This window comes from Lissotriton vulgaris, chromosome 7 (genome assembly GCF_964263255.1).
Source record: "Lissotriton vulgaris chromosome 7, aLisVul1.2, whole genome shotgun sequence".
Lineage (NCBI taxonomy): Eukaryota > Metazoa > Chordata > Amphibia > Caudata > Salamandridae > Lissotriton > Lissotriton vulgaris.
In genome coordinates this window covers 1,044,863,744-1,044,879,991 of record NC_141695.1, presented here as the reverse complement: position 1 = coordinate 1,044,879,991, position 16,248 = coordinate 1,044,863,744, and the positions used below count along the sequence as shown (strand labels likewise).

The following is a 16,248-nucleotide window of genomic DNA, read 5'->3' as shown; positions in this document are numbered from 1 at the left end:
CCAGAGCTGTGGCGGAGTTACAGGGCGATCTGGAGGCAGACGGGTACAGTAAGGGTAACTCTGCGGCAGACTGGTACAGTAAGGGTACCTCTGCCTGGCACAGTAAGGGTGCCAGAGCCATTGACCTGGAGCCGCAGGAGGTTCCGGGAAAAGGTGGAATGGAAAGACAGAGGTGGACATGTTTGTAATGATGACGGTAATACGGTGAATGTGGTTTCACCGAAAACGCGGTTTCAATTTACAACACCAGGAGAATCAATAGGGCACTTAAGTAAAGGCATCTAAATATAGATACCAGTGGTAGGGGTTAGAGAGGGGACGCACTGATGGCTGTTAAACAAATGGAGATCTTACGCGAGCCCCATATCATGTTACACATGCAGCACCAGGGCTTTGCTGTAATGAATGCCGGGCGATTCGCTTCTTTCTGCTCTCCATTTACGTGTGCCAGCGCTAGCCAGTACCACAAAAAATACATGACGAGCGACCTCTTAAAAAGGCACAAACGGGAGGGAAAGGGTGGGGGCCTAAGAAGTCATGGACTGCAGGAGGGGACGGTAGGAGGGGGGAGAGACACGGAAAGAAAATAGTTTTCTGAGTGAAGGGGCCATGGAAGGATACTAATGACGACATGCTTGTCATAAGGAGGGACTAAAAAGCATACAACCAATCGGAAGGCAGGATTTAAGACACAAGCCAATGAAAATAATGGGTGGAGAGTGGGCAGAGCTTCCATGCCATACTGTATACCTAGTGCCTGCAACAGGAAATGGGCCAAAACGCAACATGGATGCATCACATTTTTCCACTCAAATCTGACTTGTTTTTTGCTAAGTGGGTAGCTCGGGATTTTGAGGCCTAGCTCAACTGGCACCTGTGGAAACCTGGCAAACTTGCACATTTTATAAAATTAGACAATTAGTGGAATCCAGGATGGGGTGACTTGCGTGGAGCTCTTGCGTAGGGACTCCTATTTACCTCAGTGGGATTAATTCCTGTAGCTGGCACTAGGCCCAACCACACAAGTGGCGAAGCGTTTTTATCAGCACAAGTGGGACTATGCTGGGTATTACGAAATTTGTGGGTTACTGAGTATTCTTCTGGAAGAGGCGTGCTCCCACATAGGTTGTAGATCGCAGCACGCATGATCCGCAGTGGAACAGGATGGACCCAATGATGAAGAATGCCCTCGTAGGTGAGGGTTTTACAAGAAAAACATTTGTTTTTCTTTAGTGGAGAGTTATTGTGTACATAACTGTACTGGGTTTCTTTTTGTTGGGACTTGGAACCAATCTGGGAAGACCACAGGAAGAAGGGATTCTGGCTTACAGATAAGAAAGTCTTGTAACTTCTTTTCTGTATATTTTAGGATAAATTCAACAAAAGGATACTGTTGGATTTATCAATACCAATACCATTGTTCCAAGTCCTTGAAGGATATTTTGCTTGGATTCCTAACAATAGTTATGTGTTCATAAACTATTGCAATGTTATCCTATGTGGCAGGGGATCTACAATGGGGATAATGAAATGTACAATGTCTCCAACACCATGGCCTATAAAACATCTTTTATAAAGACCCTGCCTATAGCTACATGACCCCCACCCTGGGACACGTAGGGGAGACTTTAGGGGTCCTGAATATGCAAAGATAGTGTAGATCCTGACTATACAGTACTCCTAGCACCAAAGTCGATTTTGGGAAGCACTTTACTACAATGGGGGAAGTGAAATGTGCAATGTCTCTATCCCCAGTGAATACAAAACCTCTTTTATAGGCTCTCCTTATAAGTTCATGACCCCCACAACTGAGACACCTAGGGGAGACACTGGAGTACCTAATATGCCACATAATTGTGGTGTATCACTTTTGTAGTGCTTCTACCACCAGAGTCAAGTTGCCCTATTATGTACTTGGGACTTATAGGGTATCTCATGTCAATTATAAGTGTACCCTAATATATAGTGTACCATCATGTAGGTGTGCGGTTTCACTGTGTGTTTCAACCTAACAGTGGGAGTTTTCAACATAGCACTGGCCGTGGGCCTGCCCAGCAGAGCCCAGGGCACACTCTCAGAGCCAGACTAAAAAGCATCCAGGGGTCTCAAATGTGGCAAAAAGTGGAGAGACACTGCAAACAGGTTCTGCCTTGTGAATGTTTAAATGAAGGGTACAGTTTATTACGACGGTGGGGCTTGGCCAATCCCTAGTGATCGTTATTTAAAACCAAACAGTTTAGTTAGGTGTCCCATCTTTCTTTTGTGGTGGTATTTTTCCAAATCCCTCCAACCGGAAGGTGCCATATGAAGTACAGTAATGCCATACAAAAACAATGCCCAACTAAGGAGTAACCAAAAACCCAATCCCCCTCCCCCAAGCTCGCAGAGATTTTTTACTGTTTAGCGGAGCTTTGCGTAACGCGACTATGCAAATTACGCCCACCCCTACCTACGACTGTATGCAAAGAACTTTCTCTGTTATTAGACAATATGTGCAAAGATCTGAAACTATTTAGTAAAATGTTTGAAGGCGCACACAGCACTGTGTTTAATTGAATTATGGCGCTCGGCGTTCGCCTCAATGACGATGTGATGTGCTTGATGGGTTTTGAATTGTTGTTTCCAGTATTTTCAATTAGAGATCAAAGAAAGACGGCAAACAGTCTTTCTCTTGCTTGAAGGGTAAACTTGTTTTAATAAAACACCCCCTTTTCAGTCCAGCTAATAGCTAGGTTTTGATGTATGAAATGTGTGAGTATTAAATAAAAGAATCGGGCGTCCCTCTATTTAGTGAAAATGTTTGAAGGCGCACACAGCACTGTGTTTAATTGAATTATGGCGCTCGGCGTTCACCTCAATGGTGATGTGATGTGCTTGATGGGTTTTGAATTGTTGTTTCCAGTATTTTCAATTAGAGATCAAGGAAAGATGACAAACAGTCTTTCTCTTGCTTGAAGGGTAAACATGTTTTAATAAAACACTCCCCTTTCAGTCCCGCTAATAGCTAGGTTTTGATGTATGAAATGTGGGAATATATTAAATAAAAGAATCGGGCGTCCCTCTATTTAGTAAAGAATCGGGTGTCCCTCTATTTAGTAAAATGTTTGAAGGCGCGCACAGCACTGTCTTTAATTGAATTATGGCGCTCGGCGTTCGCCTCAATGGCGATGTGAGGTGCTTGATGGGTATTGAATTGTTGTTTCCAGTATTTTCAATTAGAGATCAAAGAAAGACGGCAAACAGTCTTTCTCTTGCTTGAAGGGTAAAACATGTTTTAATAAAACATCCCCTTTTCAGTCCCGCTAATAGCTAGGTTTTGATGTATGAAATGTGTGCGTATTAAATAAAAGAATCGGGCGTCCCTCTTTATTGCATGATTTGCGTTTAGTAATGGCGAACTGTGGATAGCAATTAAGCAAGACCTCCACAGCGTTTTCCCACTGTTTTGGATCATTAGCTGCGTCAAATATGGAGGATTAAGGCTATTTCACAAAAGGCAACGAAATGTATGGAACGCACCTGTGCCCGTTCATACACAAGCCATAGTTGCTGCTTATTTATCTTATGCAGCTAACAACCATTGACATAGCCAAAAGTCCTGACTTGTTGTACGTATTCTGTTACTTGTTGTATCATATATCTGAATGCAATGACAGAAACAGAAAAATACAAGTCGTGCGGCACACTATGCTAAGCACAGATTTTAGCGTATGTGTTTTTTAAGTCGCTCCCTTAATTGCTCTGGCCACACCCCTTTGAGATACCCCCCAGTTTTTTAATTCCACTTAAAGCCCCGTGAACCATCTTTACGTAACATTGCACGGGGTCCTATTTCTCACTCTTACTTGTTTTTACACAATTTATTACTTTTGGAATGTTCCTTTTAGGGTGAATGAATAATCAGTTTCATAGTGCTCAGTAGGCACACACAGTATGAACGTCATGTCGTTTATAGCAAATGAAGATTGAATCACCACATTAAGACTCACATAAAGTCTCTAATAACTTATTCTTTTATCCATGGATTCTTTACTTCAGCATTCGATTTATATTTGGAAGTAACTTCTTCGATGGTCTTTCCAAGCCTTGTTGTCATTACCACACAAAGCCCCGTCCTAAGTTTGTACTAGATGGCTCTTATATCTGCTTCTTCTCTTCTTAAATGATTTCACTGAGACAGGGCACAGATCAGAAAATCACAACCCTTCGTCGGCCAGAGCCAAACGCTCCAGTAGGTCTTCTCCTTGGACCTTGTTTGGTATTTCACTGTAACATTAGTTTTGCCAGCTCCGCAGAGCACAGCAGCCCGCTAACTTGCCCGGATCCTTACCACTGAATGCACCAATTTCCGCGCCGATGCCTTCTACATGCCTTCTACTGCAATGAAGCATAAATATTGTTTTAGTAATGACCTATTCCAATGCCTTCATTAACTTTTACTGTGTTCATTATCAACAGAGACCGAGAGTGTTATAGTTTTTAGCCCTCTTGTTTGGAAGTGTAACTCCAGGGCCAGTCAATTATCCCCCGATAATGGCTTCTCTGCCATTCAGTTAGGTTAAACAGGGCTCTCCTTTCCAAAAGCAAATATTGACCTGTCCTTGAATTCTTTACTCAATTGGTGGTGGGTGTGCTCTGCGTGCATTTGCCTTAAGTGATCCGTATATTTGCTGGCAGACTTCTGCATGCTGATGAACATAGCCGCCCACAGACTGCCTTTCCGCCGTGGCGAATTGAGGACAATTCTGGAGGAACCGCGGGCCAGTGCTGAGTCACAGCCAGCTTAGCACACAATGATGTGAGGGTGAGCATTTAGTTTTTTACAAGGGTCCTCCAGCACCACCCTAGCATCTCGTCTGCAAACTTTAGGAGGTCTGAGCGCTCGGTCAAACTGCCTGCCCATGGGAGGTGCTGAATATATTATTTATTTTAAGCGTACATTTTATTGCAATTTTACTGGTATGTATCCATAAACCAGTATATAAAAATAGGTCCATTAAAAAGGAAATATCTCTACTCATTCTCACACCTACAGAATACAAATTAGTTGTGCCCAGCTCACTGATAGACCATCTCTGAACTTACAGTACAAGTCTAAGTGTCCTATGTCATTATGTTCAATAGGAAGGAATTGAATAAAATGACCACCTATATCTCAGGTCCCTCTCTCTCTCACACACACACACCTCGGTGCAGTGGGCTTCCACACCCCGACGACAGTCCTGTGAGGTACACCCTGACCATAAAGTAGCTGTCAGTCACAGGAACCGTGCCCTCCACCAAGGACCAGGTCCACAGCCTCAGAGTCACCTTTGACGAGGATCTTTCATTTGAACTACAAGTCAATTCAAACATAACACGTGCCTTCTGTTTCATGCGTCTTTTTTTACATCATCTACAATCCACTCCTCCTCACTCAACAGACTGTCCTTGTTGTGAGATGATGTGTTCTTCCAAACTATGGCAAATGCATTATCCCTCAATTTCCCAGGAACTGCTTTTGACACCTGCAGTTTTTGTAATTACGGATGCAAGCCATCCTTTTATCACTGTTTCATGGCTCGTTTTCCAATAGACTAGCACTAGGTTACCTTAGTCTGCCTAATAACGGACAACCTCAGTTTCGAGGAGATAGATAATTTGCTTCCCACTCTTTTGAGTTGTATTGTAAACTGCCCTTTAATAGTAAAGTTGGAATTTAAGTTACAATTCTGAAAGGTAACATTTAGAAGGTTGGCATTGTTCTGCCTAATCAAATGTGCCTTTCTGGAAGTGGTTTTCTTGTTGACTCCCTTTCACACTCTCTTGCTCACTCATTCGAAGAACCAAACAAGTGAAATTTGACAATCAATGAAGAACCAATTACATTTAATTATAAAGCAGATATATTTGGATTGTCAGGGCTGTCCCTTCTTTAATGCAATCCCTACATTAGGAGGATCAACATTGCCAGACAATAAATGTTTGCTCCTAGTATATATTCTGGACGTATAATGTTCATTCTAAACTTCTCTCATAACTGTGGAATTTGGCACAAAAAGCATAAATATGTTGGAACCTTGCATAGCTATGTCATTATGAATATTTTGTGTTAATTTGACATTTTATCAGAGCAGTCCGTGAATGTGTACAAATATAGCCTGTAAATCAGTGTTCCAGTTTATAGGTTCATTTTTTAATGCGTTCACATTACCCATTGTTAGGGTATGAAGTTTGAATTCATTTTATATATGAAGACGTCTTTAAAGTGACCGCCTGCAGTTACTTTAAGGGTCATATTTTACATATTACTGCAATACTTCATTAGCTAAGATTAGGCTTCGTCAGCCGCGGTGAATACTTTGTATTATTTATTCTCTGCATAATCTTTCCTCTGGCTTAGCTTTGTCGGGCATCATATTTGACAATGGGGAAAGTAGCCTTCAAGAACATAGATTCTCCAGATGCTTCACAGGCTGGCAATCGCCATTGTGTATTTTATTCAGAGGATCATTGATGCCAGGTAGCGTGACAAGGAATGCATGTCACTACAAGTAATTGCAGTCAGCCTGGAAGTTAATTTATTAACTGTCTACCTTCTACGGTAGGATTGGCAGCCACAGGTCAGCTGGATAAAAAGGGTTGAAAAGCTGCAAGTGAGGAAAGCCACCTGGGAAATGAGGGGAGGATTCCAAGGTGCCAGAGGTGGGTTTCTTGTGCTAGTCCCATTCAGCTCACTACGGTGCAGTTGTCTTGATCAGGCCTCAACATAAGCATCATGATAGATGGAGGGTTACCGATGGGGGGCCCAGTGTGCCATCAGCTGTGAATTGACAGGCAGTGGTAAGAGCGGCGGCTGATCCGCAGGCACCAGAGTTCCCGGTCATACATGAACAGGGGAGTGGTGCTGAGGTGGCACCCAGCAGTGAAGTCAGTTAGGTCGGGGGGAGGGCGAGCGCGCCAGTAAGCTACTCGCCCTGTGGCGGGGTCCCAGGCAAGAAAAGGGTGTGGACCTCCCTTTTTGGTATGGACTGGCTGCCCATGGAAAGGCCAAGCAGTCATTGTGGGGCTCCGGGCTGGCGGGAGAGGGGGGACTGACCTGCTGGTGGTCCTGACCACTCCTGCCCTACCCAAGAAGCCGGGGTGTAGGTTTATAAACATTGGAGGGGGTATACCCTGGTATGGTTGTCACAAGTAGTGGCAGATTATTTACCTGCGGCTCTGTTGACCGGAGGGCGGTCAACTTAAGGAGAGCAGGCTATCTTGGTTGTGGCCTGCTGGCACAGCCCGAAGGACAAGCAAAAGGCCCCTTGGAGAGCGGGCGTAAATATAATGACAATGTATAACTTTGACATTTATTTAATGCTGTGGTGTTGATAAGCAAGTACTTTAAAGATTTACCTTAATCACGATTAATAAAGGATTAATGACACTGCTTAAAGTTTTAATAAAAGACTACGCGGTGAACGACAACAACCTGCTTCATGTCTTTTATGGGGGGGGGGGACGACTCGCACCCGGTAGGCACACTATTCCCAGTTGGCTCAACGACACCGCCCCACCCGAACTCTGCCACTAGGGCATATGTAGAGTAAATGGATCCATGCCCTAAAGTGCGGACCAGAATTTATGGAATACAAGATGTCAAGTAGATGTCCCCAGTCCACAGTATCTAATGCTTTTTCTATTTTGATCGCGACCAGCGCCATTTCCTCCACCCCACAGAACATGCATTAGTCTTCTTAGGTGCAGTGCCCCGGTATGAAATTCCATTAATCTTCGTGTATCAAGACTCTCATTATAGGGCTCAGAAGGCTGCCCAGAAGTTTACATACAATTTTTATATCCGTGTTATCAGGGTCAGCGGTTGGTATGCCTCCTGGTCCGATCTATCCCCACATGGCTTTAACCACATGCATATAACTGCTCCCTCATGGTCGGTGCTGCTGCTTGATTATTGAAGGCAATTCTTGGCGTACGGGTGGTGATGCTATATGGGGAAGTGAGGCACCCATGAGAAAATGCTGACCCTGACATACTTGAACACATTTTTATCATAAGCAGAACCCATGTTACAGTCAGTGTGCATGGTAGAAATTTGGCACTGGCATATATTCTATGTAATTCTATTCATGACAAAAAGCTGGCAAAGGCACACTCTAGACAATACTTACCATAAAGGGGAATGCCATGGCAATTTCTTTCCTTGGAAGCATTTATTAATAAATCAAGAAAGTACTGGAAAACTTCGTCAGCGCCTTTTCAGAGTTTAAGGCTTTTTAGATTTTTAGCAAATTCACATAAAAAGTGTCCTTTAAATGCGCTACTCTATTCGTATTATTTTTAAAGTTTCTCTAATTCTCCACAAATAAGTCAGGTTTGCTTGTTATGTTCCCTGGAATTCAGGGCAAACATCCAGCCGCTTTCAAAGATCACTTGCCGCCACTGATTTAGGCAGGATAATTCAAAGTGTTCAAATAGTTGGACCCAAGTTGAAAATTAAAATTAAACTTTGTACTGTATTTATTGCCAACAGGTATTTTTGTACTACCAGTTTTATCATTATTGATAAAGTCAGGCAGTTCACAATACACAACAGTCATATGAATATAAGAAAGTCAATCACAAGTGTTAATTGCACACATATGCATGGCATGATGATAAACGGCAACCAAACAAGATATGAAAGACATTTCCCTATGTTTTTAGGTCAACAAGTAATTTCAGCAATAGTGCACTTACTCTGATCCTTTTTCAGAACCAAATGCGTCTTTGTCTTCGTATGTTGAAAAATATGTATGAAAACAATCCAATATATTGTATCGAAAAAAGGGGTGCACACGGCATGTGTTGCCACGAACTTTCACTTGACGAATCTGCGCTACTCCCAACAGTATGTTCTCATAGTAGATATAACTTTCATTGAGGGACATTGTCTGGTTGTTGTACCATGTCTTCCAAAATAAGCCACTAAGAAGAGGTCCTTCAGCGAACTGCATGGGACAGAATTAGTCAGAGTTAGTCATGTAATGTGCTCATCTGAATTCTCAAAAAATGACAAATAAAAATGTTTGCTGTCTTCAGAATTTATAAAGTAATTCTAATTTTGAATATTACCAGAAAAATGTTTTAATTAACATAACTTTCTGCCTAGTTTTGAACATATTTCATTTTTGGTAAGGGTAGTAAACACTTGTTGTTGACTAAAAGTAGAACAGTCAAGTCACATAAATTTAAATACTTAACGCTAAATAAAACAAACACACGTAGACATATTGTTAGAAATGGGGGTCTCTTGTTGGCAGAGGTAGATACCTTTGTCCAAATAGGTACCCTTGCTTCTAGTCAGGGTAAGTGGGGAGACACACTCTATTTAAACCCCTGCTCACCCACTTGGTAGCTTGGCACGAGCAGACAGGCTTATCCCAAAGGCAATGTGTAAAGTATTGGTACCAATACTCACAGGAACACAGTGAAAACCCTACCAAAGGACATCTCGACCAAAACAACTAAAAATGAACAATACACAGTTAAAAATATGACTTTCAAAAAGTTTTCAAGAACGTGTACCGTAGAAAACTATGGATGCGTGACTTTTTCAACAAAGTACCTAAAGATGCTTCAAAGTTCCAAAAGCCAAAAAGCCGCAGAGTCGGAAAACAAAGAGATGTGACACTCCTGAGACCTTGGGGAGGCGATGTGAAAGTCTCGCAGCACGCAAAGGAAGGGTTGCATCGAATCCAGTCTGTATGGGGAGTGATGCGTCGATCCTTCGTGACGGTTCCGGTCCACAGGTGATGTGTCGGACGTACTTGCAGCACAGGTACGATGTGTGGAAATCCGGGATGCGTTGGCGATCGATGCCTGTGGCGAGCCGCGCTGGGTCGGTCCTATTCCGCCACTATCCCTCGATGCGCCAATTCTTGCAGCGGCGACAGGCGGTTTCCGCAGCGGCGCAACGGTGCGTGAAAATTCTTCTTGAACCGTGGAGATGCATCGGGAAAACAGCTGCAAGAAGAGCAATGCGTCAATTTCAGTAGTCCTTTGAGTTTCTTCTTTCTTCCAGCTCCCAAACAGCAGCAACAACCTCCAGAGGCCCAAAACTGGCACAGGCACCTCTTAGCAGGTCAGAACTCGCAGCAGCTGGGTTCAGGGGAGTGGGGTGAAGTCTTTGTGTCCCTTAGACTTCAGAACAGGAGGCAAGCACACTTCAGGCCCTTGGAGATCTCCTTCAAGCAGGGGACACAGCACACAACAAAGTCCTTCTACTTTTCTTGGTAGAAACAGCAACTGCAGGCCAACCCCAGACACACAGAAAGGCAGGGGCGGTGGGTGACATTTGAAAGTGGTGGGGCGCAAAGTGATTTGCATACAGCACCGTAGCGAGCGAGCCCAAACCCCAAAAACAGTAGTTCGGGGGGGGGGGGGGGGGGGGGGTTACCCCCCACCCCCAAGAAAATTTTGAAAAAAAAGAAGAAAAAACGTGCATTTTCAAGCAAACATGGAAATCTCAGCTCTAAGAGTAGAAGAAGTTGCACAGCAGTTGGGAAACAGCCTTCATAAAGCATTGGGAACCACCCCTTACCTTTACCATTAGAACACATGCGACTATCACGCATGTCTTTTTTACTACTGGGACCACAAACATAGTCTGGAAGACTGCCAACGCACCTACATATATAGGCCAACAACTGATGTTTCTATTTTCTGTTTGGTCTAGCAAAGTAGAGTCGAGACATCGGGTATCAGAGCGCTTTACATGAGCACCAGTTTTGTAACATCAAAGTGAACCCCTAAGTCCAAGCATTTATTTAACATTGCTCAGCAGTCTGTCACCAGAGTCAAAGGAAGCAAATATTTTATGTATGCTGCTGGAAAAACCTCCAAAACCTGCCAACTTCCTCTTAATGATGTCTGACTCCTGAATGGCAAAGACACCCACTTGCATTAAATATGTGTATCTCGGTGGCAAGAACCGGCTACATGGTGCACACAAAGATCACGCTAAAAGTTATGGGCACACCGAGTCCACCTCGAAAATAAATACCAGCTTGAAATACCATGTTTTAACAGTGTGGCTCACGCTCGCACCATGCACAGCTTGAGGCAATTAAATAAAGGCATGTCAGTCGCAATGATTTAGATTATCAGCTTTCACAAAGTGCTAAAACAAATGCCGTCCTGAACAATTGTTGTCATTCATTCCAAATTTATTCCAACAATCAATGTCATACATAACAGCGTAACAGCGCCATGAGACCCAACAGGGTGATATGTCTGCGCTCAATAAAAACCATTAATAATAATAATGATACAGGGCTCTCTCAGTCTTCCTAGTTCCACGCTGGTAACTAAATGATCGCATCGAGTAACCTGGGCCTTGTGTTGGAGTCAATTTATGACTGAGTCAAAACTTCAAGAGCGTCAGGCACATGGGGCTTAGAGCTGCCAAAGGGTCACCCTGGGGAACCTATGTGGCCAAATGGAAGGCCCATGGGACAAAAACAAGCCAAACACTAAAAGCAACTCCTAGGGAAACAAAAGACAGCCTTTTCAACCGTAAACACAGTACATTATGCACAATACTTACCTTGCATGGTATAAGACACATTTTTGGATTCAGCATTTAATCAAAAGCACGTGTCAGACCAACCATAATTGGTTATATTGTCTCCCAAGAATCCTTCTCATGGATGACTTTGCACTGTGCTATTGCCAGGGCCACTGGAATTATGAAGAATGGAGGGCCAAATTATGTGGCAGTCTTAGTAAATTATGCAACAAGAAAAAGCAAATTATGCAGCGTAATGCTGCATATTTTCTGATAGTATTTCTTTATATTTTTTTCAATTTTACACTTGTTAGCACTGTCTGGGCATTTGTTGTACCTCATTAGTACCTGTTTAACACCCTAATATAGCAATGAGCAACAGAAATTTGACCAGTCAAGCTTGCAAAGGGTCTTTCACTCAACGGCAATATGTGTAGCTTCGTTTTGAACCATTTGAGCCAAAAACACATTTTAATTTGTTAAAATCAGCAGATTAGGCGGCAGATGATGAATTATGTGGCAAGTCTCTAATTATGCGAAAATCGCCACAGACGCACAACAACACAATTCCATTCACTCCGACTATACCTAATAAAGTTGAATTAATACGCCTGCCCATACCGTTTTCCTTTCAGCTTTCTCTGACAAGGTCCTAGTCACATCTGTCTTGTCGAGCATTGTTGATGCACACTGACGGTATTGGCATCCGTTCCCCATTAACCAGGGCACACCTGTCCTTTACTATGAATGTCAGTTTCAATTTCCTGAAATTGACATCCCTGCATACTTGAGTGCTACCTGTCTTACAATAAGACACCGTAAAGTACTTCAGTGAGTGTAATTTATTCCTAAATAAATATGAAGACTTCTGCAAAAATAAGTCTCCTTTATGCTTCTAGCCCAATATTCGGGTTCACTTTCAGCCACTCCAGAGTTTTTATCTGAGAGCGCCTTGGATTCTCGGGCGTGTGTATTCACTTTTCCCAACATGGATGTGGACCTACAGCTGACTTAGAGGAGCCTGGTTCAGGGGCTGATTCCAACGGTCTCAATTTCAGACCGATTTTGGTGTCATTTTAACCATTCTGTTTGCGGCTCGCCTCGGCAGAGGTACTAAGCGCTAGATAAATGCTATTGCTCTTGTGCTTGCACAAGCTATTGTTCACCCAAGTGATGCTGGAATTGCCCAAGCCTTCTCTATGCGATTTTTGCAGCGGCTTACCCCAGCCCCTACGACTTTACTTCTCTTGGGCCCACGATGCAGCCTCTTTTGAGACTTCCAAACGGGAATTACTAGACATCCAGGAGTGACCAAATGGACTTTTCTGGATCGCCCTGCTGCTGCAGGTAACTAGCACTTGCATCCGATAATTACTCACTCTCCCTCTCGTGCGTCGCTATAAACGGTTCACCTTTTTTTGCCAGTCCCTCCATATTTGGTGACGGAATGTTTGAAAACAAGCTGTCGCATTTATTATTCGGAAAGTGTTTTTCTTGTACAGCAGTTGCCCGCTTTAATTTTACTTGCACTATTTTTATATTCATCAATTGCATTTCCAATGATTTTGCTTTTGATGATCTCCGTACGCATCCTCCAATCTGTCAGTACATTTAGAGCACGTGTGTGTGCCTGTGTATAAGGACACTGCTAATATTACAGTCTATGAATACTGCAGCAAGTACAGTGGTGAGTGGGGCTGAGGCCCAGGGTGTGGGGTCACTACATACATATGCTATATATTGCAATACCATTATGTCCATCCGAGGAGAGTTGGGCGGTTGGGCGGAGCCGTTGGAGATAGAGCCTAGGGGAGGACAGAAAATACTTTAGAGGGGTGGGCGTGGAGTCCAGATCTACCCAGAGGACACACAGACTGCACCGGAGATGGGCTGTGAGACAGCGTGTGGCGGGTAGCGGCCCTGGGGCTGGAGTGCCAGGGCAGGCCAGGGCTTGAGCGCACTCAGGCATCAGTCATCTGACTCTGTTATTAATATTATAATTACATACTACTCACTATTATCAACGACGACGGGTCAACACTGTCTCTGAATGATGAAACCACGGTTTTAAACCACACAGGGGCACACAGACACAGGCAGGCAGGCTGGCTGTCGCGCATCACAGGCAGACACGAGATACCACGACGAGTCCACGACCATGAGGCGACTAGAACCGGATCCTCTGACGTCAGCAGCCTGAGCAGCGCCGCACGCTGCGAAATAGGCCGATCACTGCATGACTACATTCAAGTCAGACACAGTGATTGGCCATTATGCAGTGCTGCTGAGCAGCAGTGCACCACCCACTAATGGATCCAATAATGGATTGCTGTGCGGTGACCGGCCAATCCTGGCGCTGCATGCAGCGCCAGGATTGGATAGGGGGGCACACTGTCTGCTCGCCCTCCTTAACGCTGGGGGCTGCTGCCCGGCTAAACCTGCACCCCCCTAGTCACTCACTATGGTAGGGGACCTAACTGCGCATGCTAGGGCTAGTTTCAGCCCCAAGTTTCACATGCGCGCTAGGGGTACCTGTCTCTGCTGCTACAGCGCTGGTGTCACTCAAGCTGTGCAGGACAGCCCCCCTGCGTGCAGCGCACTCCCGGTCAACTCGGGTGCTGCCCGGATTCTAGGCGGGGCTCGGCGGCGCATAAATAAATTACTGCTGGTGGCGATGTTTTTTAAATAAATGTAGTTCAACAATTGCCTTCCAGCCGCGGGTCCATGTGGGCTAGTGGGGCTACGCCCCTACGCCCCAATGGATGCACCGTGGCTGCAGAAAGGGCAGTACTTCTCCTCAGTCTCTTCAACTCTTCTCCTTGGCAAAGGTTCATATTGAATTCCAAGAATGATCTAAAGCCTAGGGTTTTGGGTCTGATACTTATACCCCAAAATGGCTTTGTTCTCTTTGTGCAAGGGGCTCTGAGCCCAGTTCAAACCCGTTCTGGGTGGCACTCTGCAAGTGCACAACAACATCCATTGTCAGTGTGAGCCTTGGCTCCAGACACACCACAGGGGGGGCAGAGCCAGCATTTTGGAAGACAGACACAGCCCTATTCATGTACAGGTGCTACTCCTCCTGTAGGAAGGTGGATATCTGACTATGGTTACCCCCAACTTTTTGCCTGGTGTTTTGCTGGTTTTTCGACTTAGTTGACCTGGGACCCTGCTATTCAGGGCCCCAGGCCCACTGCTCTGTCTGTAAAATGGATTCCATGTACCCTAGGTACATATCTAATTGGATACTGAGTCACCTTATCAGTCCCTGTGCAGCATACCTTAGGTATCCAGGGCATAGATGTACCCAGGGCCTACCAGGGGCTGCAGCATGTATTATGCCACCCCTGGCTGGCCATCCAAATCTGACACAACTGGCTGCACGACAGCTGGGGCAAGGTGGTGTAATCACCCTTTGCTGTAGATATAGTATTCCTATATCTAACCCTAAAATGGACACATGTATTCCTATCAGTCACTCCTATGGCAGGCCTTAACAATCCTGAAGGCAGAGTGCTTGGAATTATGTGAGATGGTGCTCTGGCATGAGCTGAGCCAGTTTGCAGCTTGCGGAACCAAATCCTAATAGCTATTCCATGATAACACGTACCATATACTCTTAAGTGCATTATAATCCTCGCGGTTATTTGCTATCTTTCGTATCGCTTTATCAAAACATGTCGAGTAAGGTGTCATACGAATTGGAATACTAACCCCTCGACAATTATGGTGACGGGGTTAGCATTCCACCCTTCTAGAGGGACACGACATGTATGTAACTGTGAACCCCGGTTAAAGCTAACTCGAGCCTCAGCATCACAAAATGGATGCTGCCACCACAGATACAAGTCTGACCTCCTGCTGCTGGGAGTCCTTCCAGCGAGGAGAGCTTGGACAAAGGGTTTCCTGTCAGGGGCGGTGCTAGCACCATCCCAGACAGGGTTTTGTGTATCCCAGGTAGGCAGGGCTGAGAGGAAGGTGACTGCAAGTGGCACCCCGGTGCTCACTGTGCATATGCCGGCTTGAACCAGTTCCAGGGGCACACCTGCCCCTGAGCTGAGGAAAGTCCGGACAAGGGAGAGGGGTGTAACCACATCCCTCCTGGTCCCACCCATGGGCAGGACCTAGTCGCGTGCCAGCCCCTTTTTCTTGAATAAAGGTAGGAGCAGGCCCCCTTCCCAATTTAGATAATTCTGAATCTTGACTACTTTCCACGAAAGGACTCTTGACTATTTCTGAAGACTCTCCCTTATGGCTAAGGAGTAGCCACCCTGCACCCGCAGGCACCATCTAAGCATCGCGGTTTGCTGTAAGTGCATCATCAGCCCAGCTGAGATTTGTGGGTGTGACGAGACCTGAAGGGACCGGCCATCTTCAAAACTGCACGACGCTTAACCAGCACGACCGCCGAGGGATCCTCTAGTGAGTGCTTTGGGGTTTGAGAAGCCCCAACCCTGAGCAGCTCCAGCACCGAAGCCCAGCCTCCCAGCATCCACGAGATCTGCGTGGGGCCCTTCTGCTCTTTACTGCTCACCGCGTTGTCCGGTCACTTGCCTGCTGGCTAGTGGCCCTCCTGATGACGAACCACGACGATTACACCGCTGGTCTGGTTGCTCCAGACTGGCCCTTGCTCCCTTCCAAGAGAGGAGCACCCCGGACCCTTCTGGTCCACTCCACACGCCATCTTGACTCCACCGGGTGGGCTTGCCTTTGCCAAGGTT

At 45.2% G+C, this 16,248-nt stretch overlaps 1 protein-coding gene across 1 annotated transcript in view; it reads right to left on the bottom strand.

Moving 5' to 3' along the window:
- PKD2L2 (polycystin 2 like 2, transient receptor potential cation channel) overlaps positions 1-16,248 on the bottom strand; it is a 1,643,803-nt gene that overhangs the window by 1,097,979 nt on the left and 529,576 nt on the right. The window contains exon 5 of the mRNA XM_086929456.1: positions 8,722-8,972. Coding sequence (XP_086785582.1) covers positions 8,722-8,972 — 251 coding nt within the window. The remainder of the gene's footprint in view (positions 1-8,721; positions 8,973-16,248) is intronic.